The sequence below is a fragment of the Protopterus annectens genome, chromosome 7.part0, assembly GCF_019279795.1.
Source record: "Protopterus annectens isolate FY-2018-M chromosome 7.part0, PAN1.0, whole genome shotgun sequence".
Lineage (NCBI taxonomy): Eukaryota > Metazoa > Chordata > Ceratodontiformes > Protopteridae > Protopterus > Protopterus annectens.
In genome coordinates, this window is record NC_056739.1 from 755,561,846 (window position 1) to 755,588,243 (window position 26,398).

General features: G+C 41.2%; 1 protein-coding gene across 1 annotated transcript in view; it reads right to left on the bottom strand.

The window, feature by feature from the left end:
* The window catches only part of CNTROB (centrobin, centriole duplication and spindle assembly protein), a 1,846,056-nt gene extending 1,821,455 nt beyond the window's left edge, over positions 1-24,601 (bottom strand). The window contains exon 1 of the mRNA XM_044077286.1: positions 23,736-24,601. Coding sequence (XP_043933221.1) covers positions 23,736-24,593 — 858 coding nt within the window. The 5' untranslated portion in view covers positions 24,594-24,601. The remainder of the gene's footprint in view (positions 1-23,735) is intronic.
* Positions 24,602-26,398: the final 1,797 nt, after the last annotated feature.

A 26,398-nucleotide genomic window follows, 5' to 3' on the forward strand; every position in this document is an offset into this window, starting at 1 on the left:
TACCCTGGAGAGCATCTCCTAGCTCTTTCATGAGATCTCTCTATAGTCTCGTAAAATGGGTTAAGTAGTTCAGTGATCGCAGAGAAAAAGTTGCTGAACTAAACATGCACTTCCTATATCTATCCATGACCCTAGAATCTCTGTTAGGAGGATGGATAGAGGTGGATGTCTCAGATACTTCCTTTTTGGTGGCTGCAGCTACCACCATGGCAACAACAGGCACTCCCTTTGTCAAAAATGGCTTGTCCACTGGGGCATAATTTTATTGGGTTTACGAGGAACAGGTTCCATGGCCTCCGGTGACTCCCACGCCTTACAAGAAATCAGTTCCATGAGCTCGTCATAAGGCGGGGGACACCCAAAAAGTGAAAGGTTGAGACCCAAAAGCCTTCAAGAGCACGGACACATCCTCAGTAGGGGTCTTTGACTGCCAATTGCCCCTCTAAGGATCTTTAGTATCTCTGCAAAGGAGATATCCTCAGAGGGGGATCGAGGGGACCCTTCTGACTCATCTAAGTCCGTGTCAGATGTGAAGGACTCCTGTGGGGAGTCTAAGTCCCTCCTCTTGCACAATCTCTTCCTGGGCACCTCCTCAGTGGGGGGATCTGGGGAGGTCTCAGAAGATTAGGGGACACCCTGTGGGGGTACTGGAGGCTTGGGGTCTCTATGCTTAGAGAGACCGGTAGATGAAGAAGCAGACACAGGAGCTTGAGGGGAGAGGGAAAGCTGAACCGATGCGGACTCTTCTCATAGCATCGAAGGCACCATGGCTCCGACGAGAAGGAGTGGATGGACCCGAGAGTACCGTCCGATCCTCCCGGACCGAAACCCTGGGCTCCGAGCCAGAGGTAGGAGCCGAGCTCATCCGAGCCGAAGCCCCGACAGGAAAAGTAGTCTCCGACAAATCGGTTCAACTATCCTCCCCGGACCCGACGGGAGAGTGTCGGCTCCTAGAGTCCTCGGTTGACGCCGAGGACATCTGAGTAGATGGAGCCGATAACACCGGTGCGGGTATCGGCTCCAAGGGTTCGACAACCAAGGGTTCAGTTTCCTTCAGCTCTGAGAGTCCAGTACGGCTCGGAGGAGGAGTAGACAAATCTGGCTCCATGCTCTTCAGCACAGACGAGCTGGTCGGGGCCAACAACAATTTGGCAAGTCCTGGTGCCTGTAAAAGCTTGTGCACTAGCCGATCCATGTCCAAATCTGAAAGGCTGACTGAGGACTTCGCTGAATGCACTGAAGGTGCTGATTGGAGCAGAGGGGAAGAAGGAACTTCAGAGACCAGCTCCAATACCGAGAGCTGGCTCCGAATCAAAGGTACACTCTGTTCCGATGTCTGTGGAACTGAAGACCCTCCTTCTGAAATTTTTTGCTTTTTGTCACTTTGTCTGAAGATTTGGATTTTGAGATTTTGGAGGACATACTAGTACCCTCATGGCTACTCAATACTTCAGAAAAAGATTGCTGTAGCAATCCCCTGTCTATAAGTTTCCTCCTTCTCTCCAAGAAGACTCGTGAAGAAAAGGAGTGACAAATGCTGCAGGTGTCTTGGAGGTGTTTGGCCCCCAGACAGTAGACACATTGAATGTGTCTGTCAGTGATGGCGATTTTCTGCCCTCAATCTGGGCATTTTTTAAATCCCGATTTAGGATGGGAATTCTCCTTTTCATCAGACATATTTAAATAAAACAAACAGTAAACTGCAAAAGGTAATAAAGTCCTTACTCACTAGTAAAGATCCACAAACAACTAAGCCCAATCCGGGCACTGTCTATAACAATGTAATTATAGATTAGAAAAATAGGGCTAAAGAGGCCCACAGAGAAAAACCCTGACTATTATAAAGATTAATAAGAGTAAATAGGGCTAAAGGCCTATACAAACGGAGAAGCCAACAAAGCACTAACTTTTAAACTATTTATAACTATTGAAACTATAGATTATTTTATGAAAAGACCTAATACTAACCACACTATTTTTTAAACAAAAAGGAAAACTTTTTATATAGACTTGCTGTTGTTTTTTCCAAAAATGGTCCGAGCTAGCTGGATAACCGAGATCTCTCTCTTGCTGCGGCAAACTAGATCCGAGGTAATTCCAGCAGTGCATTGTGGGATAAGTAGCTTGGTCTCAAGCTACTGGCAAACCTTGAGCTTTGCCATCGGCCATGTCAGAGCCGAGGATCGGCTCCGAACCCATCAGTGAGAATAAACGGCGAGATTTAACAACTTCACATTACGAGTTCGCAGATCAGTATGACCTGCAAGACTGCAGGGAGCACATCCACAACATATAATTTTAAGGTGCCTAAATAAGTCAGACAAGGAAGCTCTTCTCCATGCAGCTAAGGAAGGTAAAATGCTTCAGCTGATGAGTCAGAGTCTGCCTGGTTCAGGACTACGTAATAAAAACTTTACAGAAGCATAGGATCTTTAAAGAAATGCAGAATTTGTGCTGTAGAAAAAAAGTATCTATTTTTTTTTTTTTTTTTTTTAACCTATCCTTTACATTAATGGCAAAATAGGAAATGTACTTTCTTCAGCAGACTCTGCTTATACATTTTTACAAGACAGGGATTGAGGGCAATCTGAAGGATCCTGATGCTAAGAGAACTGAATATAATCTTTTGATGTCTAAAGATAGTAAAATGTTTGGAAAGCAGGGGGTCTGAAATGAGAGAGCCAATTTAGCACCCCTACCAAGGCTGAAAATTTACACAGAACCTCTACGAGGGAGACACAGACCTCATAAACTGCCCCTTCTGCATACCCAGGTGGAAAATTGCTATGAGGCCATGACTGCTCTTGACACAGAAGAAAGTACTGATGTTGCACTCCAATGAGCCAGATCTACTCAGGAGGATACCGGGGACAATCAACATAATAAGCTTATCTTGACCTCGCCAAGGCTTTCAATACCATCCTCCATTCTGGAATTATAGCTAAACTCACTAAACTAGGTATAAATCCCTACGTCACAAGATGGGTTGCCAACTGGCTCACTGACAGAACCCACACTGTAAAAGTTGCACACTCCAAATCTGACCTCAAACCAGTGACAAGTTGAGTCCCACAGGGTTCCGTCCTGGGATCTCTCCTGTTTGGTATCTACTTCTCTGAAGTACAGGCTAACACAGAAGGCCTCTGGCTAACGAAGTTTGCAGATGACTGCAAACTAGGAGCCATAGTCAAGTCCCCAAATTATGTGGACATCCTACAGAAGGGCCTCACTGAGACAGATGCCTGGTGTCAGAGTCATGGCCTCAAGCTCAATGCTAAAAAGTGCAGTGTCATCCCCTTTGGTAAAAACTCTGTACTCATGAATTACCACATAGGCAGCAATCTACTTAACACCGAATGCATGATAAGAGACCATGGGACCCAGGTGAACAGTAGTCTCTCCTTTGATAGTCACATTGACACAGTAGTCAGGAAGTCCTTCTACGTGGCACACCTCATCATAATAGGGTTCTCATCCAGGAAAAAAAAAAGAGGTCATTGTTCCTCTCTACTCGTCACTCATTAGACCCATTATAGAGTGCAACGCCCCTTTTGGAATGTACCTCACAAGACATCTGCAACAGCTGGAAAGGCCACAGAAGTACCTCACAAAGAGGATTACTGGCCTCAAACAAATGCCCTTCACTGACCGCTTTGAAAATCTCCAGCTTTACTCCGTAGCATATTGCCTACTCTGAGGTGATCTCTGCCTAACATATAAAGCTATGTCAAACCCAGAGCTGTTGGACATGCTACACCTAAAGAAATCCCAATCCCTCCGAGCTACACACTCTAGGGACCTAAACCTTGTCACCACAATAAACAGGACACGCTGGGGGGACAGATTCCTGTCCCAGAGACTTCCTATACTCTGGAACAAGCTACCCATCTATGTCAAGCAAAGTTTTTCATTAGCACTCTTCAAGAAAAATCTTGATGAGCGGATGGAAAATAGGAAATACACCACGGGGATTACTTCTGTCTCTCTGCTGGACAGTGGCACAGGAAAGTAACTTTCTTGGGTGGCATAAGCTATGAAACCTTGCTGGCTAGGATTACGTAGGCCCTTGGGCCGACAGCCTAGTACCTACCAATGAACCTATGAATAAGACTCAGGGGATCTTCCTCCTGCATCTACAGAATATTTCATAGATAAATGTCCTGCAGTCAACAAAGAGGACAGTGAGAAACGGCATTCCTTATAAGGAAATACTTGAATGAGAAGGGAAATGGTCATAGGTTACAGCTGTCTCAGGGAGCTTGTAAGGAGTTCAGCATCAATTTTATGTGCGAGGATATATTAATACTTGTGGATGAATTTGCATTAATTTAGTACCTTACTGGAGGAACTTATTCCTTTAGGGGGTCTATTGGTCCATTTTTTATACCCATGTTCTTTCTGTCTTAAAGTAAGTATACTTTTGTGCATGTCATTAAGTGGCTGGGACTGAACAGCCTTTATAAAGGAAATGGCATTCAAAAATGGTTAACTATAGAAAAAACTGCTGTAATATGCTTGCAGCAATGTGAGATAAAGACTTTATCATACCTTCTCACCAATACAGTCTGACCAGAAACTATTAACTGTAGCTGAAACCAAAAAAAATAAAATCGAAGGCAGGTGACCTCATTACAGTTAAACACTCATTAAGGTGGCAACCGTTAAAGTTTGTGGATAAGGAAAAAAGCAGAATTTTTGCCAAATTTCATACTCTATCAGAATTTGAAGTTATCTGGTGTTCATACAGTCCTAATGCAGTCCACCAGTTTCTTTTGCAAGTATTTTTTGGGGAACAGGATAGAAGTAGTTTCAGTGGTACCCCTATTTTGCTGGCAGAAGGCTTCAGTACAGTTATGGAGCCATGCCTGGTATACATCGGAAAATAATACAAGATCACAAAAAGTGATTAATAAATGTGTAGAGAGGGTCTACTCTAGTGGATATCTGGTGGTTGCATCATTGCTTATAAGAGTATACTTTCACATCCTCCACTAAGTTCTCAGCATGTAGGTTAAACCATCAGATAATCGGCAGAGTCTCTTTATCCAGTACAGTAATGGCCCCCTTCAAGGATCATGCTGGAGTAAATATTACTAATGCCGAGAGAGAAAGGAAACCCTTTTCCAGACTACAGTATATGGACCCACTAAGTTTAGCTAAACTAGAACTCCTCAATGACATAAAGGGAGTGAGACAGTTTATAGCAGACAAACCCTAACTTGTATACTACTAGTGATGTAGTTGGAGTCCTTTAAATTTCATATGCTGTCACTTTGTTAATGGGCAAAAGCACAGTTGTAACACAGTTGTATTAGAAATATGGAACAAGAAACTTGGCACCTAAAGGGTGAAGTAGATCTTTTGTTTCAGCAAAATAAAATAACCAGATTTAGAAATCTTATTGATTTATTATATGAAACATAAGGCTCTTACAGAATTGGATAGCAAAAGAGTACAGCTTTATCTGCAAAAGGTAACCTTTAAGGTCCTGGGCAATAGGCAATAAACCTGTAGACTTTTTGAGTCTGGGTCAAAAGAACAAAGGCATGAGGTGTTATGTGGTAGAATGATTAACCACCTAACCCCAACAAAAAAAAGGGAGGCATGTTGTTAGTGGCAACATAAAAACCAAATTAGTGCTAGATTTAAATATAAGCCTTGGTAAAGTGTTTTAACAAATCAGCTCTGTGATATGAAGTGGTTAGTGTGGCTATGAGTTTTCCTTCAGCAACATCAGTTACCCACCATCACAGCAGTGGTTCTGGCTAGTCCCAGCAACGTGTGTGTGAAATTAGTGAAAGTATGAAATTTGCTTTGAAAGAGAAAGCACAAACCCCAATAGGATAAATCTGGAGCCTCAGGTGATGAGACTGCCTTCACATTTTATTTCCTACTTTTGAAAAGTGAAAGAAGTTAACCCCTATTCTCAGCTGTCAGTGATTGCACTCCTTCAGCAATAGAATAAAGATCTTACTAATCCCAGTAGCTGCACAGCCATCTCCCTTCCCAACGTGGATATTAACATTTATTCTAGAATCCTAGCAAAAAGCTTAGAGGGCATCCTTTCAGAAATAACATACAAGACACAAATTGGTTTTGAGAAGGGGAGGTCTAAGATAAACCACATCAGAACTTTAATTTCGTATACATACACAAAGGCCTTGATCATGTAGCATAAGCCCTGACAGTAGTTATGACAGACGTTGCAAAAGCTTTTGAGTCTCTGCTATGGGATTACATTTGGAAGGTGTAATGACTCTCCAGTGGACCAGTAATCAAAGAGCCTCAATCTTTACCACTGACACCAGTGAGGGACATACACTGTAAGGATAACAGGTACAAACACAGTATTTCAAGATGCAGCTCTCTGCATCAAGTGTAATTTCACTTAAGAGCAAACAGGGACCACAGTCAATCCAGGGCTGGTTTCTCCCTCTTTCTCCAGATCCCCAGTAAGAATCCCCACTGACACAGCTTTAGAATTAGATCTCAGATGAGTGACAAATCCTAGACCTCCAGCACTCTCCCTGTCCAACCAGTGCTTTGTGTCTCCCCCCTTCTGCCCACACTATAAGGTAGTTATCACTTTCACCAGCCAACTCCTTATCAGCTACTTTAAGGCCCTTAAAAAAGGGTGGCCAGGCTTGCTGCGTAATATTATATTAATACAAAAGGTAGTTTTGACCAACAGCAAGGCAATTAGGAATGGCCCACACAGTGTCACCAAATAAATATGCAAGTACTCTCAAAACGTAAATATCTCTAAACAGATCAGCCACAACGGAAGGTTTAAATATAAATTTAATAATAAAAGAACAAGAAAATACTTGGTATATATTCACAAGGACATCAGAGTTCAAAATCATAGGAAATATTTTAAACAATGCAAGACAGTCTCAAATAATGAAAAAATATCTAAACTAAGTTTTGCTATATTCCTGACTGTATCTGAGAGAGTTACTATACCCTAGAAACTTACTTACAGAGCAAGGCAGATATGTAGTGAATGGATCTTGTTGTTGTCAGGTCCAAGACATAATGCAGAATGCCCTGTCTCACTAACAGACTTTTTAAATTAGTATCTCAAATATTACTGCTGGGATAGCTTCTTGTCATCTGACTCTATCCCATGTGGAGCCCCCACTGCTGGAACCTTGGCAGTATTTAGCATCTACCTGTGAAACTATATAGACCTCAGATCTTTGGCAGATTATGGAAGTCATAAAACGATTGCATTCCTTCATACTTTCAGAGGAAGTAATTTGTTCGCTCCAAAGACAATACAGAGATCCCCCAGTGCAGACATTATGTCTCTAGCTGCCTTGAAACTGAAAGACACCATCTTTTAGTGCGTAGCCATAAAGTAATTTAATTTCAGTTATTTTTCTGAAGTTAACCTCCTACATTCCAGTTTCCAGTGTTAAAATATATACATTTAAACAGCTATAATAGTGCATGTACATTTCTGTTCTCTTCCAGCAGGGCACACTGTGGTTACATCTTAAATACAAGCACTTTACAGTATACGTTTTTTACACAAACACACCAGTTTGATATACACGACATACAGTTCTAATGCAGTTGTAACACAAGCATCTTATATAAATCATGTTGATATTCACAAATTACAATTATTTACAAAATTCCTGATAGCCGTGCTGGCAGTATCTCCTTTCATGACAGAAGGTACTGAAGGTTATGCAGTTTCCCTTGTTTTAAACAGCTTACATCCCCTCCTCAATTTACTTTTGAATGGTTTCCTGATGTTTTTCATGAAGAAAAAATAGAGCCCTTAATATTTCACTGAAAATCTCAGGTTAGTCTATGCATAGTATACAGACTTGGGCTTTGTCGTTCGCAGATGAATGCCCAGTTTTAACTGAAGACATTTTAATGGATATTTCTGGAGGTATTCAAGAACATTTCAAACCATTCTCACTTACAGTGTAATCTATCTAAATCTGACCATTTTGCCTTTAATAAGACAGGGCAGCAAACCTGGGTGTATCAAAGGCCGCACAATCCCACGATTATTTAAGAATTTTATAATGTTCACATTATAATACAATGCTGAATTTAAAACCTAAGAGGACATAGTTTTTAGTGGGTACGTAGCTGAAGCAGAGAGTAACCGTTAAATGTTTATTGCACCTTTGTTTGCTTACATTTTAGGCATATTTTACTGAAAAATGTTAATCAATGTTTAACTAAAATTTCTAGACCATTTAACAAGTTAATTTGGAGCAATGAGGCACAGAGTTCCCAACTGTGCCCTACATATACCAATGAGCCTTCTAGGTTTAGGAATTCCCAGGTGGATAGCCTATTCTAAGGCCTTTATTCTGCATCAGCTCTTCTGGATGGTCTGAGACAACCATCCATTCTGAACATTATCAGAAGGCAAAAATCTTAAAGGCTAGCCTGTCATGGGCTTTAAGTTGGTACCCCATTCCCTCCCAAAGAAAGCAAAAAAGATTTCCTACAACAGAATCTTCTTTTAAGGTGTTGAGGAATTCGTACATTATTATACCCCCAGAAAAGGTATGGGATATTGCCCTTCTCCATACAGCTACCTCAGCTCAGAAAGTCCATAGCAAACCTTTGTTGATAAAACAGTTCTGTGCCCAAGGTACTGCTTGGTTATTTGACTTCACACAAGAAGTTAACAGGTCATTGAAATTCACTATTATAAAGATATGAGAAGTGCACTAAACAGTTCTCAGTGAGTAGCCAATGCATGGAATAAACTACTTTTGTTTGTGTCTTTCGGCTTTTCCCGGTTAGGGGTCGCCACAGTGGAACTCAGGTCCGCTAATGATGGGCAGTTGATTTTTACGTACCGGCTTGCCAGGCCTGATGCACAACCTTCAATGAAGGTGCGCCCATTCACACATGTCTCCACGCAGAAGACGCTCTAGCTGAGAATCGAACCGGACAGCGTCTTACTGTGAGGAGACAACGCTACCGCAGCACCACCATAAATGACATTAAAACAAGCACTAGTTTAGATATTTTCAAGAACTCGGACACTTATTACTTTTCCCTTTTTTAAATTTCTCCAAATCTTTTGGGTTTTTAATACCATAATGGGAAAGGACCCCATTCCTAAGTCAATGTACGATTAACATTCATGAAATTAGTATTGTTTCAATCTTTGATGTCAGCCAGAAGTGCTCTTTGCAACATCCGCAATGTGTCCAGTAAGGACGCCTTCTGCAATTCGCATTGAGTTACATGTATTGATAACATATCTAAATATGGCTGTAGATTCTTTTTTATAAAACCCGTTGCTCCTACTACTATTGGAACTACCAGGGTATCTTTCTTCCACATTGTTTTCGTTTCTGCCTGCAAATCCTGATATTTTATGACTTTGTGTCGCTCTGTACACAACACATTGTAGTCACTGGGTGGCAATTTCAATGAGCAATGCTGCTTTTGTCTTCTTTTCATGGACCACAATATCCAGTTTTCTAGCATCTATCTTTTGAACTATTGGTAATGGATGATGCCATGTGATGTACACCTCATTATTTTCTATGATGCTTTGTGGCTCACGTTTCCAGTGTTTTTCAGCCACTTCAGTACCACAATGTTTGCACAATACCCAGTGCAACAGTCTTGTCACATTATTATGCCTTTCAGTATACAGTCCTTCTGCCATTAGTATGTCGCATCCAGCAACGAGGTGTGCAACTGTTTACAAAACCTACATTTGTCTGTTTCTCCCACGTGTTCAATGGACTTTCTAAACCAATGTGTATGTAGCCCACTGTCTTGTGCCGCCAATATTAACCTTTCATCTCTTGGTTTGAATTTGCCTCTCCTTAACCATTTCTGCATTCGTTCCTGATCAACATGAGATTCTTCCAGAAGTTTTCTATACTTGTAACTATATTTATGCATTTTACACATTTCTTGCCTTCTCATATGGTCCCTATATTCTTTTTCTTTTTTGGCACGTTCAGCTGCTGCCTGATTTTTATCTACTTGTGGTTTGATTTCCATTCCTGCTTGACGTTGATAAGCTTCTGCTAGCCTAGGCAGGGAAGTCATCTTAGATATATTCTCCTTATGTTTCAAAACTTTCACTACATTTGGGTCTTGTGAGGTCAACAGATGCGTGTGGAATGCCATGAATGCAGATCTATACATGTAATCAATTTCAAGGAGGCCTATCCCTCCTTCAGAATGGGGAATATATAATCTTGGTATGCACTGATTTTTATAAATAATTTAGTGAGCAGGAAGCATTCTTTTTGTTTTCCTACTAATCTATCAAACATGTTTTGGGGCCAGTCATTCACTGCAAAACTGTAAGTTAGGACAGGAAGACTAAATTGTTTTATAGCTTGGATTTTGTTCCTAGATGTCAGCTCTGTTTTCAGGATTAATTTAGGTCTTCTTTTATTGCTGACCCTTCATTAATTCCCAAATGTTTATACACTCCCTCTTGATCAAGTTCTTTTATATCACATTCTTGTCCCAAACTAATGTTTTCTTGGTGCTTCACTTTTCCTGCTTTAAAGTTTGCTTTTGCACATCTGTCAAGACCAAATTACATTCTTATATCATCTGAAAAAGTTTTGATAACTTGCAGTTGTGTTTTCACTTCCTCATCTGATGAGCTACACAATTTTAAATCATCAACAAAGAGAAGATGAGAAGTCTTTACTTCTAGGAGCCAAATTATAGCCATGGCCTAAGCTGTTAAGAAGACAGCTTAATGAGTTAAGGGCAAGGCAGAATAGCAGTGTGGTAATAAGAGTCTCACCTGGAATATCCCTCTTTTAAATTTTATCACTGGAATAATAATTTGTCCTTTATCATGGCTTAATTGCAAAGTGGTCTGTCACTGTAATGTAGTTGGCCAGTGTAGGGTGCATCTTATAAATTTTAAGCACTCTTATTCATGATTGTGAGATACTATCAAATGCTTTTTGTAGTCCGCCCATGCCATACATAAATTCTTCCCCTTTTTACAGTTCTCCACTATGACTTTATCCAACAACAAATGACCATTTGTTCCATAGGACTTTATTTTATTGCCATAATTGAATTTTCTTCTAAATGACTATAAACTCTGTCGGCATCAATTCTGGTGTATAGTTTATTTGTCGTTGGAAGGCAAGTTATTCGTCTATAATTTTTAGGGTAGCTTGCAGGTAGACTCTTAAGTAGGAACAATGTTTTTCCTGTTGATAGCCAGGTTGGTGTCTGTTCGGGGTGCGCATATAAATAGCTCTTACTCATGGCTAAACCTTCGTGCAAAGATATTAATACTTTGAAGCAGAAATTAGGTATTGCATCTGGACTTGGGGTTTTCCAATTAGAAGCTTTTCTTAACTTTGTTTCAACCTCTCTGGCCATTAATTCATCCCATTCCATATCCTGTACCTTTAAATTTCTTACTCTTTCTTTTAATCCTTCTATCCATTTAGCATCTTTGTATGTTCCACAGGATCTTCATAGATAATTCTCCAAAATGTATCTATTGCTTCTTTTTTTGGTGGTCTTTCAATTCCTTTTACCTTGTTTCCCAATTCTCTTTTTGGGTCATCAATAAATTGCTTATTTTGTACTTTTCCTTTATATTTATCTGCGTATCATCTAAATTTTTCCATCTGTGCTGAGATTTTTAGTTTATTTGCGATAGTGCAGGATAGATCCTGATCTGTTCTAATACTGCGCATTGCTTTGATCATATCTATCTTTCTAGGTATTTTTGCTGATTTGCTCCCCTTCTATACTCTTCTAACAATGACACTTAGTGTCTTGGTTGCTTTATAGTTTTGTCTATTCAATACTTCTATGATGGTATTTGATTTCTCCCCTTTCTCTCCCTCACTACCCTATGTTCTTGTAGACCATACCTCTCAACTGTCCTGAATTACTCGGTTTTTACCGAGTTTTGGGGTCCAAATAATGGGGTGCCATGATTCCCGAGTGGCACCCCTTGATTTCCGACTTTTCCCCAGCTTTTTGTTAAATTTTTTTTCTCTCCCGCTATTTGAGCTGACGTCATCACGTGCGCAATGACGTCAGCTCCATCAGCCTGTCGGAACTGAGCTCAGAGCTCCGAGGAAGAACTTCCGGATGTTGAAATAAATCTGCAAGCGGGAACCAGAAAGTGGTGTATTTGCGTCTGCTTGCAGGGCTTTCAGCTGTTGGACTGCATGTATTTATGGCTTCCATAATCCATTCCATCTGTGAGCGAATGGAGTTATTACATTGCTGATGCAAGTGTGGAAAGTGGGCTACATTTATTTATTTTGCGAGCAGGAACGAGACTACTGTGTCTACATTTATTAATGCTGGAGTCTTGTACGATGGCGAGCAGGTCTGTTATATTTACATTTCTGATGCATTTATTTTGCAAATGACACAAGACTACATTACTGCACTACATTTATTTATTACTGCAATGAGCGGGGAAAGGATGATGAGAAATTCAAAGCTTTGAGCTTTCAGGTAGTGTGTGTTGGACCAGATGCAAGCGTGTACTGGTAACTGTATTTAATTCATTTAAGCAGAAAAGTGGTGTGTGTACTGCAGAGTACGAGCGGGACTGTATTTAATGTATTTAGTGCAGAGTACGAGCAGGAAGCTATTTCATTTATTTAAACGAACCTGATGCAAGCATGGAAACTATTTCATTTACCTAAGCAGGAAAGTGCTGTTTGTTCCGCTGCAGAGTATGAGTGGGACTGTATTTAATGTATTTAGTGCAGAGTACGAGCAGGAAGCTATTTTATTTATTTAAATGAATCTTATGCAAGCATTTAAGCTATTTCATTTACCTAAGCAGGAAAGTGGTGTTCGTACTGCTGCAGAGTACGAGCAGGACTGTATTTAATGTATTTAGTGCAGAGTACGAGCAGAAAGATATTTCATTTATTTAAACAAACCTGATGCAAGCATGGAATTTACCTAAGCAGAAAAGTGCTGTTTGTACCGCTGCAGAGTATGAGTGGGACTGTATTTAATGTATTTAGTGCAGAGTACGAGCAGGAAGCTATTTCATTTATTTAAATGAATGTTATGCAAGCATTTAAGCTATTTCATTTACCTAAGCAGGAAAGTGGTGTTCGTACTGCTGCAGCGTACGAGCAGGACCATATTTAATGCATTTAGTGCACGAGCAGGAAGCTATTTCATTTATTTAAACGAACCTGATGCAAGCATGGAAACTATTTCATTTACCTAAACAGGAAAGTGGTGTTCATACCGCTGCAGAGTATGAGCGGGACTGTATTTAATTTATTTAGTGCAGAGTACGAGCAGGAAAGGTGTGCCTGTGTGTGAGAAAATGCCCCACATTCAATACACCTGGTGACAAGAGGTACTCAGGCTCAAACCCTGTACCCTGAGTACAGGGAAAAAAGAGCCTAAAGTCCCTATCCACCACTTGTGAGCTTTACCCAGGTTGTTTCTAACAGTTGAGAGCTATAGTGAGAACTGAATTTGCATTCCCCCATTATTGGCTTTGTTTGTCCAGGTTTTTCTGCTAAGAGGTTGAGAGCTGTGGTGAGAAATGAAATTTACTAAATGATAGCCAGTAAGTTTCAGTCTTCCTATTTTTCAGGAGCCTGCTGATTTAGCATAGTGGTATGTTACTCTGACTGTAGTGCATAGAGTCTTGGGTTCAAGATGGACTACTGAAATGCATGGTGGTCACACAGCATTTTATTCTAGCAACTTTACAAAATTATACAAACAAAATGTGCCCCCCCAAAAAAAATTAAATTGAAAATAAGTAAGCTGTGCAAGATGCCTATGGCTTAAACTGCTGTCATTCTATTTATAGTGTGGATATGGATGTAGACTTTATGACGGAAATGTTCTGAATTGGGCAGGTTTGTCATTATTGGTTCATGCATTTTGTTTCATTGCCTACAGTACAGTCTGCTGGAAAATGTTCACTTCAAACAATAAATTTAAAATGCACTCTGTCTAACAAGTGTGCTGTATTATACAAGGAATATTATTTAATAAAGTCAGGAAGGTGTATCAAAGAACACATGTATGTTTTTGTTTTGTGTGCAAGCGGTCATTGATTTGAAAACAGCCCAAAGGTAGTCTTTATCCACCACTGGCCAGATGCATTTTCTGTGGGTGTGAGGTGGGTTTCAATGCGGTTTCAATGAATGCGAGTTTCAAGGGCAGACAAGTTTTAATGCCAACTCCAAGTCTGTTTTCATTTTGAAATAGTATTGCATTTACCAGATGTCTATTAGTGTTTGTGCATTGTTGTGCTGTAAAAATAAAATCCAAGTAATCCATTGTAGAAGTAAAGCAGTATGCACACATTAGTGTTTATTGTAAATGGGAAAATAGCCAGGTAATGGGACATTGGAATGGCTGCACGGGGACTCTGGTGCCATATTTTGGTTGCCTGTTCTTCAGTTTGCGTTTGAAATCTGGTATCCCACAATTCCAGTGGAGTGGGTGGGGTTACATAATTGTGTATGCAAATTAGATGTTAATCAGTGTACAGATTTGTACCTATTTTTCAAGGGCCTTGTCCTGATTTTTGATGTTTCCAGGTTGAGAGGTATGCTGTAGACATTTATCAGTTATTAATTTAGCTGCACAGTAATATATCCTGTTTACTTCTGTTATATTGCATGGATCTCTATGGACAGTCCTAATTACTATGTTCATTTGTTTTAACAAACTTCTAACTTTTTTTGGTTTTATTGACCTAGTGCAGTCTATTTCTTTCATTGATCTTAATATGTCCATCTATCTCTATTAAGTCAAGCAACTCTTCTCTTCGCTAATTTTCTTCTAAACTGATAGCACATTTGTTATTTTCCATTTCCTGCAGGCATTCTATAGAAAGTTCTATTGCTTTTTCCTGTGGTACATTCTCTACAATTTCATCATGTGCCATCCGTTGCTCTGTCATATGGGAACTCACTGGCTTATCACTCTTCAACATAACTCTGTCGGAGTTTCCTGTTCCTTCCCTTGCTGTCTAGCTTCAAGTGAACATTTATACTGGTTTCCTGTGGAAGGCTCCAAAATATCTTCATATGGCACCTGACCAGCTGCTTATTATGGGAATGACTGCTTTGGTATATTGGGTAGGCTAGACATTATTGCCCATACTTGAATTATCTGTACACATGTATATTTAGGTGTAAGAGACTGAATCCTCTCATTATTTTTTCAAATTCCATGTTAAATTCCCCCTTTCCCCCTTCTGGAGAAATATACCTGCTTTAAGGGCATCAAATAATGAGTATTCTTCTTCTGTTATATACAAGCTGTAACTTCTTAAGGAAATAGAAGATAGTCACATGACTCAATTGTTTTTGTCTGTAGTCAGGGAATTTCTTAGGGAGAAACATTCCAACTTGAAAAGCAAGTATATTTTATGTTTAAAGGATACCCAAGACCAGAAGGGAGTATTAAAAATGGGATCATTCAGGACTACACTTGTGGGTGGTATAATAAGGAAAATGTTCCTTATGCATATATTTTGCCATTGTGATCCTTTAAAAAAATGAAAGTCAGTCTGTATGCAACCACTAATTATCCTCCAAAAACACACAGATGAGAAATTCCAAAGGAATAAAATGCTCGACCACACTAGAAACACAGTACTTGAGCGTTTTCATCTCTTTGGACATAATCTGAACTACCAAACACTTCCCATTGCACTAATTTATACATGCATAGTCAAGATCACATGTCAAAAAAAATCAACCAACATTCAAGACATTCAGAAAAAAAATGTTAAACACATGAAAATACAAAAATATAACCCATTGCCAAAATTCCCTGAATACATGGTGTTAAAATATTCTAAATTGAAAAATATGTACAGTAATAAACTCATCGACTAAACATTATATTGGATCACTAAAAAAATGTTCAAAAAAGAGATAATATTACAATCAAGAAACGTGCATTTTAGGTGCTGCTGATGAAAATACATTAAGCCTAGGGGTTACCCTGCATTAAGCCTGACTTATCACATTAATTCGCTGAATTTGATTTTTAAATTTCTATGCTTGACCATAAAAGTGTAAACTATTTTCAGTGCATAGAGCAGCATTTTATTCCTGTGGAATTTCTCATGGTCAGTGTGTTTATAGAGATTAATGGTGATCTTCTGTACTACTTATGGCAAGCTGTATCTGAAATGTTACCTGATTGGACAGAACAAGAAGTACTCCATTCTACAAACGTTTTCTTCCTTAACTATTAGGAACCAATCTGTCTACAGGATGTCTTTGGTTTCTACAGTTAAATATGTTACTTATATAAATTTATTCTGGCACCCATCAACTTTGACTTTAAAAAATCATCATTAGAAGCAATTATAAATATAAAAAGTTACGAAGGTCTGAACATAATGTAACGCTGAATTTCTGAAGAAGTCCTACCATTTAGCAGGACGAAAAACGTGTTGATTTTGTGCATTTTAGTAAATAAAAGCGGAGTTGGTTTTCATATTGGTGTCAGCCTGGCGTTTTTCACCAGTTTGTTTTTCATTTTGCAATCTGTTAGTTTTATGAATACAGACCTGGGTTAAGACAAAGCAGACCATTGGACCACCAGGGTCCACTGTAAAACCCACAAGTGATATCTTGTTACGGGAACAAGCTGATTTCCATGGCCATAGATCCCTAGGGTCCAAAGAGTCAAGTGAACAGGGGGATGTGAAAAATCTGAGATTTGCATGACCTGTTCCCAGATCCACTGAACTCTGCGTAGAGGCAATGCTGCAATCTCTGAAACAGAGTCTAGCTAGACTCCTATGAACTCCAGCTGTTGCATGGGGACCAGATTCAATTTTGAAAGATTGACAGTAATCCCCAATTGACTGAAAAGGAGAAGAACATAATGGATGGCTTGCGACAGTTGATGCCTCAAGGGTGCTGTGAGGAGCCAATCGTCGAGGTACAGAAATACCTGAAATTCCTGCAGCGCAGGTGAGCCGCTACCACTACCATACATTTGGTAAACACCTGGAGGGGTGGGGTGTTTCCGTAGGGCTCTGAACTGGTAATGATTGGCCCCTAACCGGAAGCGAAGATGTCACCTGGAGCACCTGTCTATCCTGATGTGAGAGTACGCATCCTGGAGATCCACAGAGCACATCCAGTCATCCCTGCGTAATAGAGGCAGAATGGACTGAACAGTGACTGTCCAGAACTTGGACTTTTTGAACGATAGATTCAGCTTGCCAAAGTTGAAAATAGGACGTAGGTCCCCAGTCTATTTTGGAACTAAAGAGAAGCAAGAGCAAGTTCTGGATCCTCTTTGTCCTACTGATACCTCTTGGATGGCTCTTTTTTGAAGAAGTTGTTGAACTTCCTTGAAGGCCAACTCGCTCTGAAGGGGTGGAACGTCAGAGAGGTATCTTCATATAAGGAGGGTGTTCTGTAAAGGGGATGAAATAACCACTGGAAATGATGTTTAACACTCACTGATCAGAGGCAATGATTATCCAGGCTAGTGGGTGAAGGGAAATACGACCCCCAACTGCCTTCAGGGCAGAGCAGTTAGGCAATGCCTCATGAGCACTGAAAGGGCTGCTCAGAGAAGGGTTCCCTGGAGCCCTGAGTTTGCAGTCCCACTTACCTCTGGGGCGGCGTCTGCCATTGAATCCTTTCCCCCTGTTTCTGGAAGAGGAATCACCAGGAGTGTCCTGGAAGGAAGGCTCTGACTTCTGGAACCAAATCTTCCTAGTACCTTGTTGGGTCTTGGAGAAAGACCTCTGAATAGAAAGCTTGATCCTGACTGCAGACAAAGTCTTCCCCTTCCTGCTTCCTATGGGTCAAAGTGTCCTTCATGGCAGGTCCAAAGAGGATGGACCCATCAAAGGGGACATTGGGAAAAGATAATTTGAAGGGTTCCGCAAAGCCGCATAACTGTAACCAAGCATGCTGCCTTGTAGCTATGCCGGTACCAGCCACTCGACAGGTAGCTTCCTCAGCATTGGAAATTAACCTCATTGAGGCATTAGCGAGGGACGTCAGAGTAGAAAGCTTAGGAAACACCTTCTTGAAATCCTCTGCCGGCAATAACTCTAAAAGGGAAGTGGTGAGTCGCTTAACCAAGTCCCTTTGTAGGCGGGTAAAGTGTGCCAAGTAATTAACTGCCTTCAGTCCAAAGGTAGCTGAGGAGTACACACGGTTCTCATGTCAGTCTGTCTCCTGGGACACTGTTCGGGGGATGGACTGCGGAGCTCTGCAGCTCCTTCTTGGTGGCAGCGGCAACCACGATGGCATCGACTGGCACTCCTTTACTCCAGAAGAGGCAGCCCACAGTAGGGCTGAGAAATTTATCGGCTCACTTAGGAACTGGTTCCACAGTGACGGGCTCCTTCTAGGCCCTGCTGGAGATGAGATCTACCAACACGGTGGGGGGGGACACCCAGGAAGTAGATGGACCCATCCTGAATGCCTTCAGAAACAACAGACTCCTCTGAAGATGGACGTTGAGGAGACCATTCGCCCTTCTGCTTCAAGACCTCAAGGATGTCCCCAAAGGGGACATTGTTGGGTTGAGATCTAGGGGAACAGTCTCCTTCATCGAGGTCCATGTCCTCAGTGAAGGACTTGAGGGCGAGTCCAAGTGCCTCCTCTTGCATGTTCACTTACGAGGTACCTCCTCCATGGGGGGGGGGCTCTGGGGGACTCAAAAGATGCAGTGACCCCGTACGGGGAAGTAACCGCCTGAAGGGCAGAACAGGAGTGTTGACCCTGGACAGTATGGGAGGTCTCACCACCCAAGGCAGAGAGGGGCAGGGATGGACACAGAGGCGTGAGAGATGTAGCTCCAATCCTGGAGAAGCTCCTCTCTACCACTCAGAAGGCCAATGGGCTGGAAACGGTCTCATCTCCAACCCCAGAGGGTGAAGTCCCTCGGAGAGGAGGGACAAGCCCAGATGCAGCACCATGGCCCCTGGATGACACTGCTTCAGAGCTATCAAGGGCTGAAGCCCCCAGGGGAAGAGATCAGTCTGAAAAACCTGGCCCTAAACCCGTCCTTGTCAAGCCAGCACCAATCACTCCAGCACAGGGCCCACTCTAATCCAAGGGTGGGGGAACAGAGCAGACCAAGGACCGTGACAGGGTTGAGTAAAACAGAATACTAGACTCTGTTAGGATCTGACTGCAGGTATCCTGGTCCTGAGATTCCGAAGCCCCATGGGTTGGAAGAGGAGAGTGGAGAGTTGGAACTGGAGAGCCTCCCCCTAGCCGGATGGGTTGGAGATGCCAGAAGCCCTAGCTCTATTTGGGCTTTGAGAAAGCTCCTCATCATCCTGTCCATATTGGAAGGCAACAGATTCCTGGAGGAAGTGGAGGAGTGGGTGGACTTGGTTGGAGACCCCAAGGATCTATGTTGGGGATCCGGGGTTCAGCTCCGGGGCCTAGGAGCCAACTGAACCAACCGCCTAGAAGAACTAGGTTAGGTTACATCTTCAATAACTATCAGTGGATCCAACAGCCTAGCAGAAGGAAGGAACAATCGGGTTCTGACGAACCGACTGGATCCAAACCTGGCCTAGCCGTGACCAGATCCGAAGGCCTCTGATCTTAGGTGGCCTTTGAACCAGAAGAAGAATCCACAGATCTAGGACCAGAGGTAGCCCGGGCTGGACTCAGATCCGGGGATATAGGATCAGACAGCCTCAGCTTTTTTGGAGCTACTGGAGGCATGGAAGGGGTCTTCCTCTTGGTGTAAGAAGAGGAAGCCTTAGAGGGGGAAACAAAAGGACCACCCTGCACCATACCCTTTAACAGAAGCTTGTTGTGGCACTCCACCAAAGCCCTGGGGTTGAATGGGGCACAAACATTGCATTCAAAATCCAGGTCAGGCACTCCTAAGCAATACAGGCACTCCTTATGTGAGTCGGAGTTAGGCATCTTCCAACTGCATGAGCAGCACTTTTTAAAACCAGAGGACTTTTCAGACACAATTTAAAACACAACAAAGCCCTAACTCCAACTGGGGCACTAACAGCAAAACAGGGTGCCAAAAAACAGATAACGGACCAATGGGGGAAACTACACCACTCAAAAATTAGCAACTCTAAGGGAGGGGAGGCAAACTACTATTAGTAAACACACTACAGAGACTACACCTAAGAAAAACTACCTAAGCTAATAAAACAATATCGATAAAGTAGTTAAAGTACTTAGCTGAAGCAAGAGCCACAGGATCATGTCCGTAGCAAATGAGACCAGAGGGTTAGAGGGCAAAAGGGGATTATGGGAGAGGGAGGAGCTTTAGCCTTGGATCTGTCTGTGCTAAGTTGCCGGCTCAGATCCAACGTCTGACTCAAGACCATTCTGTGAGGAATAATGACATGGATAACATCAGATCTATCATTAACCAATTGGTTGATATGATTAGAAAAACTCAAAGCCAGATCTACCCATATACCCAGCTCCTTAAATGAATGTACAGTTTCAATCACTGTGTGCTGTATTAAATATTCACCTTACAATTTATGTCTCCCAAACCTCATCTGCTTAGTTTTTGATGTATTTATCAGAATATTATTCTTCTGTGCCCTTATGGTCAGTTTAGTCAAGTTCTTTTGCAGACGTGCCTTATCTGTAACACATGTAGTCAGTTTACCCAATTTCAGGTCATCTGCATATAGTCTGTAGAATACCACAGATGAAAGTTAGATCTGAAAGGCACAATCTAAACAAGTAAGGACCTAGGACTGAGCCCTGTGGGAAATCCTGACTATAATCAAGAATTTCACCTGTCCATTTGCTGAAGGATAACTGTCATGTCCTATTTGTAAGCCATGCAGCTATCCGTCTTATCAAGATTACACAAAGTTGTTCAAATTTATTGATCAGTGTTTTGTGTTTAACCCTGTCAAATGCTGATGTTAAATCTATATAAATTACATCACAGCACAATTTTTCATTCATAGCTATTATATTGTTATAAAACGTCATGTTGCAGGTGGTAATAATCTATTTTCAACATATGCATGCTGACATATGATTTCAAGTCTCGACCTATCCAGTTCTAACAATAACATACCCAATATTACTTTCTCCATTATTTTTCCCCAAAATGAAAGTACACTTAAGAGTCTGTATGACTCTGGGTTTGTCCTACTCCAATTTCCCTTAAAGACAGGTTTAATAAGCACATCTTCAGTTTTTAGGAATCCCCCCCCATATTTATATGACCTAGTAAATAGATATAATGGTACTTTAAAGTTCTTGCTGAAGTATTCTCAGGTCATTGTTACTAATTTCGTCTCCTCCATGTGCATTGTTTGGATCCAGTTTGCGCAGTTCTTTCTCAATATAACTTAAATTGATTCTAGCATCTGAGGTTACCTAGCTGTCACCAGCACAACTTATCACCCCCTTTGTGGGCCCAAATGGCCTTGCATAAGCTTTTGTAAATACATCTGTAATCTGTTGTGTCCGAGAAAAAAGTTTAGAATCTACATCACACACTTTATCAATTTGAAGGTCTTTATTCCTTCCACACTTTATGTAGCTATAACAACGCTTCCTATTATGCTTAATATCTTTATACAAATATTCTTAACATTTTTCTTGATTTTGTCTCACACTGTGCTTAATTGGTTTGTCCAGCTTGTTTATTTCAGTTTTCAAAGTTGTAGTTCAGCGTCTCTTCCATTTCTCATATCTTTTTTGTCATCTTTGTTCTTATGAAAATATATTCCCAACTTAATTTTACTGAAACCTCTGGGCACTTCACCAGCATGATTAAGTACAGCATGATTAAGTACAGCAAGTCATAAATAATCCCTTATCACCAATGCCATTTCTGGAGAAACTCTTACCTTCTAGCATATACAAATAACAGAGGACATTTACTATCCATATGGAACTTTAGACAAACATCTGATGCCCGTACAAGTACAGTCTTCAAAACCAAGGTACTCAAAGTGTGGGCAGACTTTTGAGTCACCATATCCTATCAGGAAAAGAGCACTGGATACACAGCCACTAATATTTGCTGCATTAGGTACAGCAAAACATTGGCCATATTGGTTGAATTTTGAGAGCAATAATGATCCATAAAGTCCTAGTCCAATGTTAGAGGTAAGCTCTCTAGACACTGCAAAAATAAGCATGGATTACTTTACACTACACTGGAAGAAGAATATTGATATGTACTGTACAACAGGGACAGGTTGCTGTGCTATAGGCATGGAATGGAACACTGGGCAAAGTATAAAACAGGATTATTGTGTCTTGGTGGGCTACAGACAGGGGACACTACAGTGGAACAGTACTGTACTAAATTGAGTACATTACTGTGCCCCAGACAGATGCAGTCAGAAGAGTATTTTGAGAAATGCACCAACAAAACATGGAATCAAAGACTATTTTAGTACAAGGAATACAATGCTAGTCACATGCCCCTTGTGATATATGAACACTTTCATGGTTTACTACCCTATCTCCATGCCAATTCTGTTAACACATGTCTATAAACAACTGCTCAGGTGAGCCATGTCCAATCAGTGGCTCAAGTACCTATATGAGATAACGGAGGAACACTGGGGTAAGGACTGAGCTGAGAAGAGCCAGACATTTGTTGCCACAATCCTTCAGATGAGAGAAGGCAATGCAAATACTTGCCACGGATGGGGAGTTAGCTCATTAAGCTACCACCAGCTAGTAGCTTTCAATGCAGGTATGCTGAAACACGTATTTATTTATTTATATTTAAATATTTGTTTACCAGGAAAGCCCAACACTGGAACAAAACAAATTTTCAGCAGAGGCATGGGGAGAAACGCTCCAGATGCATGTCTTTTTAACGTGGGATGAAACCGGAGTACCCGGTGGAAACCCACACGAACACAGGGAAGACATGCAGACTCCGCACAGAAGGCCCCCCCAGCTGATAATCGAGCCAGAGAACCTCTTGCTGTGAGATGACAATGCTACCACTGCACCACTGCGCCATCCAATTTGCATGAAGAAGTCACTACGGACTTCCAAAGAGATATGGATCACAATACCCCTACACCCAGGAGCAAGGTCAGGTCATTACAAAAACACCCTCATTGCCAATGTAAAGCACCTTCACGGTTGTCTGAATTGTGGCCCTAGCCGGGAAGCTCTCACCTTGATCCCAGGTGCAACTGTGAGGTAAGTGAACAAATCTCCCATATGTCCGACTTGGGGGGGGTACTTGATAATCAGGAAGCAATGGGGAAAACACAGAAAAAAGCACTACCCTTAAAAAAAGAAAAAAAAAACAACACTGTATGACTCGTGAGAACATTAGTGCACAGAGGCTTTTGCTGACTGTTCAGCCCTGCAGATTGCAATGCTGCTGCCTGCACTCAGACAGAACTAGATTAGGCAGACAACTAGGCTGTTCCATTTACTTTCAACGTTAAAAGCCATCCACCCACCCACAAACACAAAAACAACACATTCTCAGTACACAGAAAAACTTTTCTGAAGTATTTCCATATTTGTTTTTAGTTGTGTGAAAGAAAAGTAAACAAACTGGGCAACAAAAGTAGTGGGAACTGTGAAAAGGAATGTATTAGTGGTTGTAAAAATGATGCATAAGGCTAATTATTACTTGGAGTTTGGAAAGTGACTGCCACAATTCTACATTTAACATGTGGATATTTTATGTGTAAATAGTTCATGTTACTACCTTGCTATTACAACACTCTACTCATTTTAAGATACACTGATACAAATAACTGCTCAAGATCTCTTGCACAAGTTTGGTACCTTTGCTGAGGAGCTGGCTTCTAGTCCAGCTGCTGATATCTGTGTCATCTCATCAGCGAGACACTCCAGTCCTTCAACTGCAGTTACTTCTGCAAGGTTGCCAGTGGCCGTTGAATCTTCACTGGTGACACAGTTTTTAAGGTCATATGATAGCACTGCACTGGCACCTGCTGAACGTTCTGACAGATGAAGATGAACAGGACCTCCTGGAGGGCGTCTACTTTCCCTGCTCGAACTGGAGGTCTCAATGTCGGACCCCATGCCCGATGAAACATCAAGTAAACAGTTAGTGGATCTCAATCTTGGTTTCTGCCTGGTAGTGAAACTGGGAGGATATGAAAAGCCATACAGCCTGGGACTTGAGTTCAATATTTTACATTTATCCAACTGGCTCATATTTACAGACACCAAAGAGTGAGACAGAGATGTAGGCTGTAAAATTGTATGCGTGGAATGATCTAAAGGAACTATCGCTTCAAAAGGTAGTCTTTCTTTCTGTACATCACCTTCCAGTTGTTGATGTTTTTCAGAAACAGCAGACTGGCCTTTTAAATGGCTGTCCAAACTGGACCAGACCTTTGCCTCTATTTCTTTGCTCCTCTGTAGTGAGGTATACAGTCTAGAGGTTACTTCAGCAGAGCTGGCAATACAGGAGATGGAAAGGGATGGTGCAGAATGTGCTAGAGTGCTGCTGACTTTTATATCACAGCATGGTGAAGGTGTTGCAAGTCTGTGAGGTGTTACAGGAGTGGAGCTCACAGGAGAGGTTGAAAGAGGTTTATCATCACTCAAGCAAACACTTTGCTCAGATGCATCCAATAAGGTTTGTTCTTTTAGAATCTCTGCTACAAGTGCCATCCTTATGAAGCCTGAGGGAAAAAAAAAAAAAAAAAATCACATGTTGAAATGTCGACAGTTCAAATTACCACTTCGATGTTAAAAAAACAAACAAAAAAAAAAAAAACAAGAGTACTACACAACACAGCAAGGATTAGAATCTCGGTCGTATTACTACAAAACTAACAAAAAAACACCATCATGAGACTGAGCAAATGCAGATCATTTCAAACACATGCATCATGCCTACTTTTATGGGCTGTAAGAGTGCATGAGATAGAAAAGCTACAGAATCATGTATTATGTTTCAACTCAAATGTCCTCAGCCACAATGTTCCATTTCACGTCGAGTGTTGTTAAAATTAGTAACTACTGCATCTAACAGTCATTCCAAATATATCCTGCCAAAAACATTCTAACCACAGCCTCCACACAGTAGAAGGGTATTCACTCCACCCCTAGAACAGGCAACCCATCAGACTATGAATCTTGAGTCACCTGTCTGGGACTTTGTGCCTAGCAGTGCTCATAGGTTCTACTGCTGCCATGAATGAGAAGGCAGTTGGGGTTCACTCCATCTTATTTGATTCAGAAACTATGGAATCTTGTATGTCAAACAAGGTTTGCCTTCCGCACGTGGAGCAGTTCCTTATTGTCCCAGCCAGGTTTTTCACCAGTCTCACCAGTGGTGTCTCCAATGTCACTGCACCTCTACCAGCAACCTGCCTCCGATGTCACATCACCACAGTGCACCATTTCCAAACACCAGCCTCCAATGCCACATCATCACAGATCACCGCTTCTAATCACATTCCTCTAATGCCACAGCATTGCACCGCTTCCAACTACCTTCCTCCTACATCACATCACCACACTGCACCACTTCAAAACATCTGCCTTTTATGTCACCTCACCGCACGCTTCCAACTAACTACTTGGCAAAGCCGCACCTTCTTCTTCCTAAGGAGGCAACTGCAAGTTAAGGAAGTCAGAGTAACACTGGTTAGCACAAATGTTTAAGAAATTTCATACCGTCAGATCGCACTACAGTTACACAAATGGACTAATGCAGAAACAACCAAGAGTTACCTTCATCACAGACCTAGCTTGCAAAGGTAAGCTATGATTTCATTCATTCACTTTATTTCACAAGTAGGTAAACCCAAAAGTTAGAAAACTCTCTTTTCAGGGAAGACACAGTACTGTCTGGTTTTAAATAACTTGCCTGTTTAGAAAGAAACTTGTTACCAGCTCACAGCCATTAGTTAATCCTCTGTGCTTCATCTGTTACTACACAAATGTTCTACCACTGTAACAGACATGGATCAAGACCTTCGGAAGTTATTGCACTTCTGTTACAAAACAGGCTCTTAAAATGTTCTCTCCATGAACAAACCCAAACTATGTAACACATGATATGATTCTTGGTTAACATACAGAACAGCATGATGTATCTGGATTATAATACCACCCCAATGCCCCAAAAGTTAAAATACTGGACAATAAAACTGGGTGGTTATTAACAGGATAATTTTTTAAACAGTGTGCTGCTATAATTACTGTATTCATTTGAGTCTCCAAACAACGTCTCTAATCAATATACTCAGTTGGTTAACATACAGAACAGCATGACGTATCTGGATTATAATACCACCCCAAAGCCCCAAAAGTTAAAATACTGGACAATAAAACTGGGTGGTTATTAACAGGATAATTTTTTAAACAGTGTGCTGCTATAATTACTGTATTCATTTGAGTCTCCAAACAACTTCTCTAATCAATATACTCAGTCTGTACAGGAAATACTGTGTCCAGATCTGTAACAA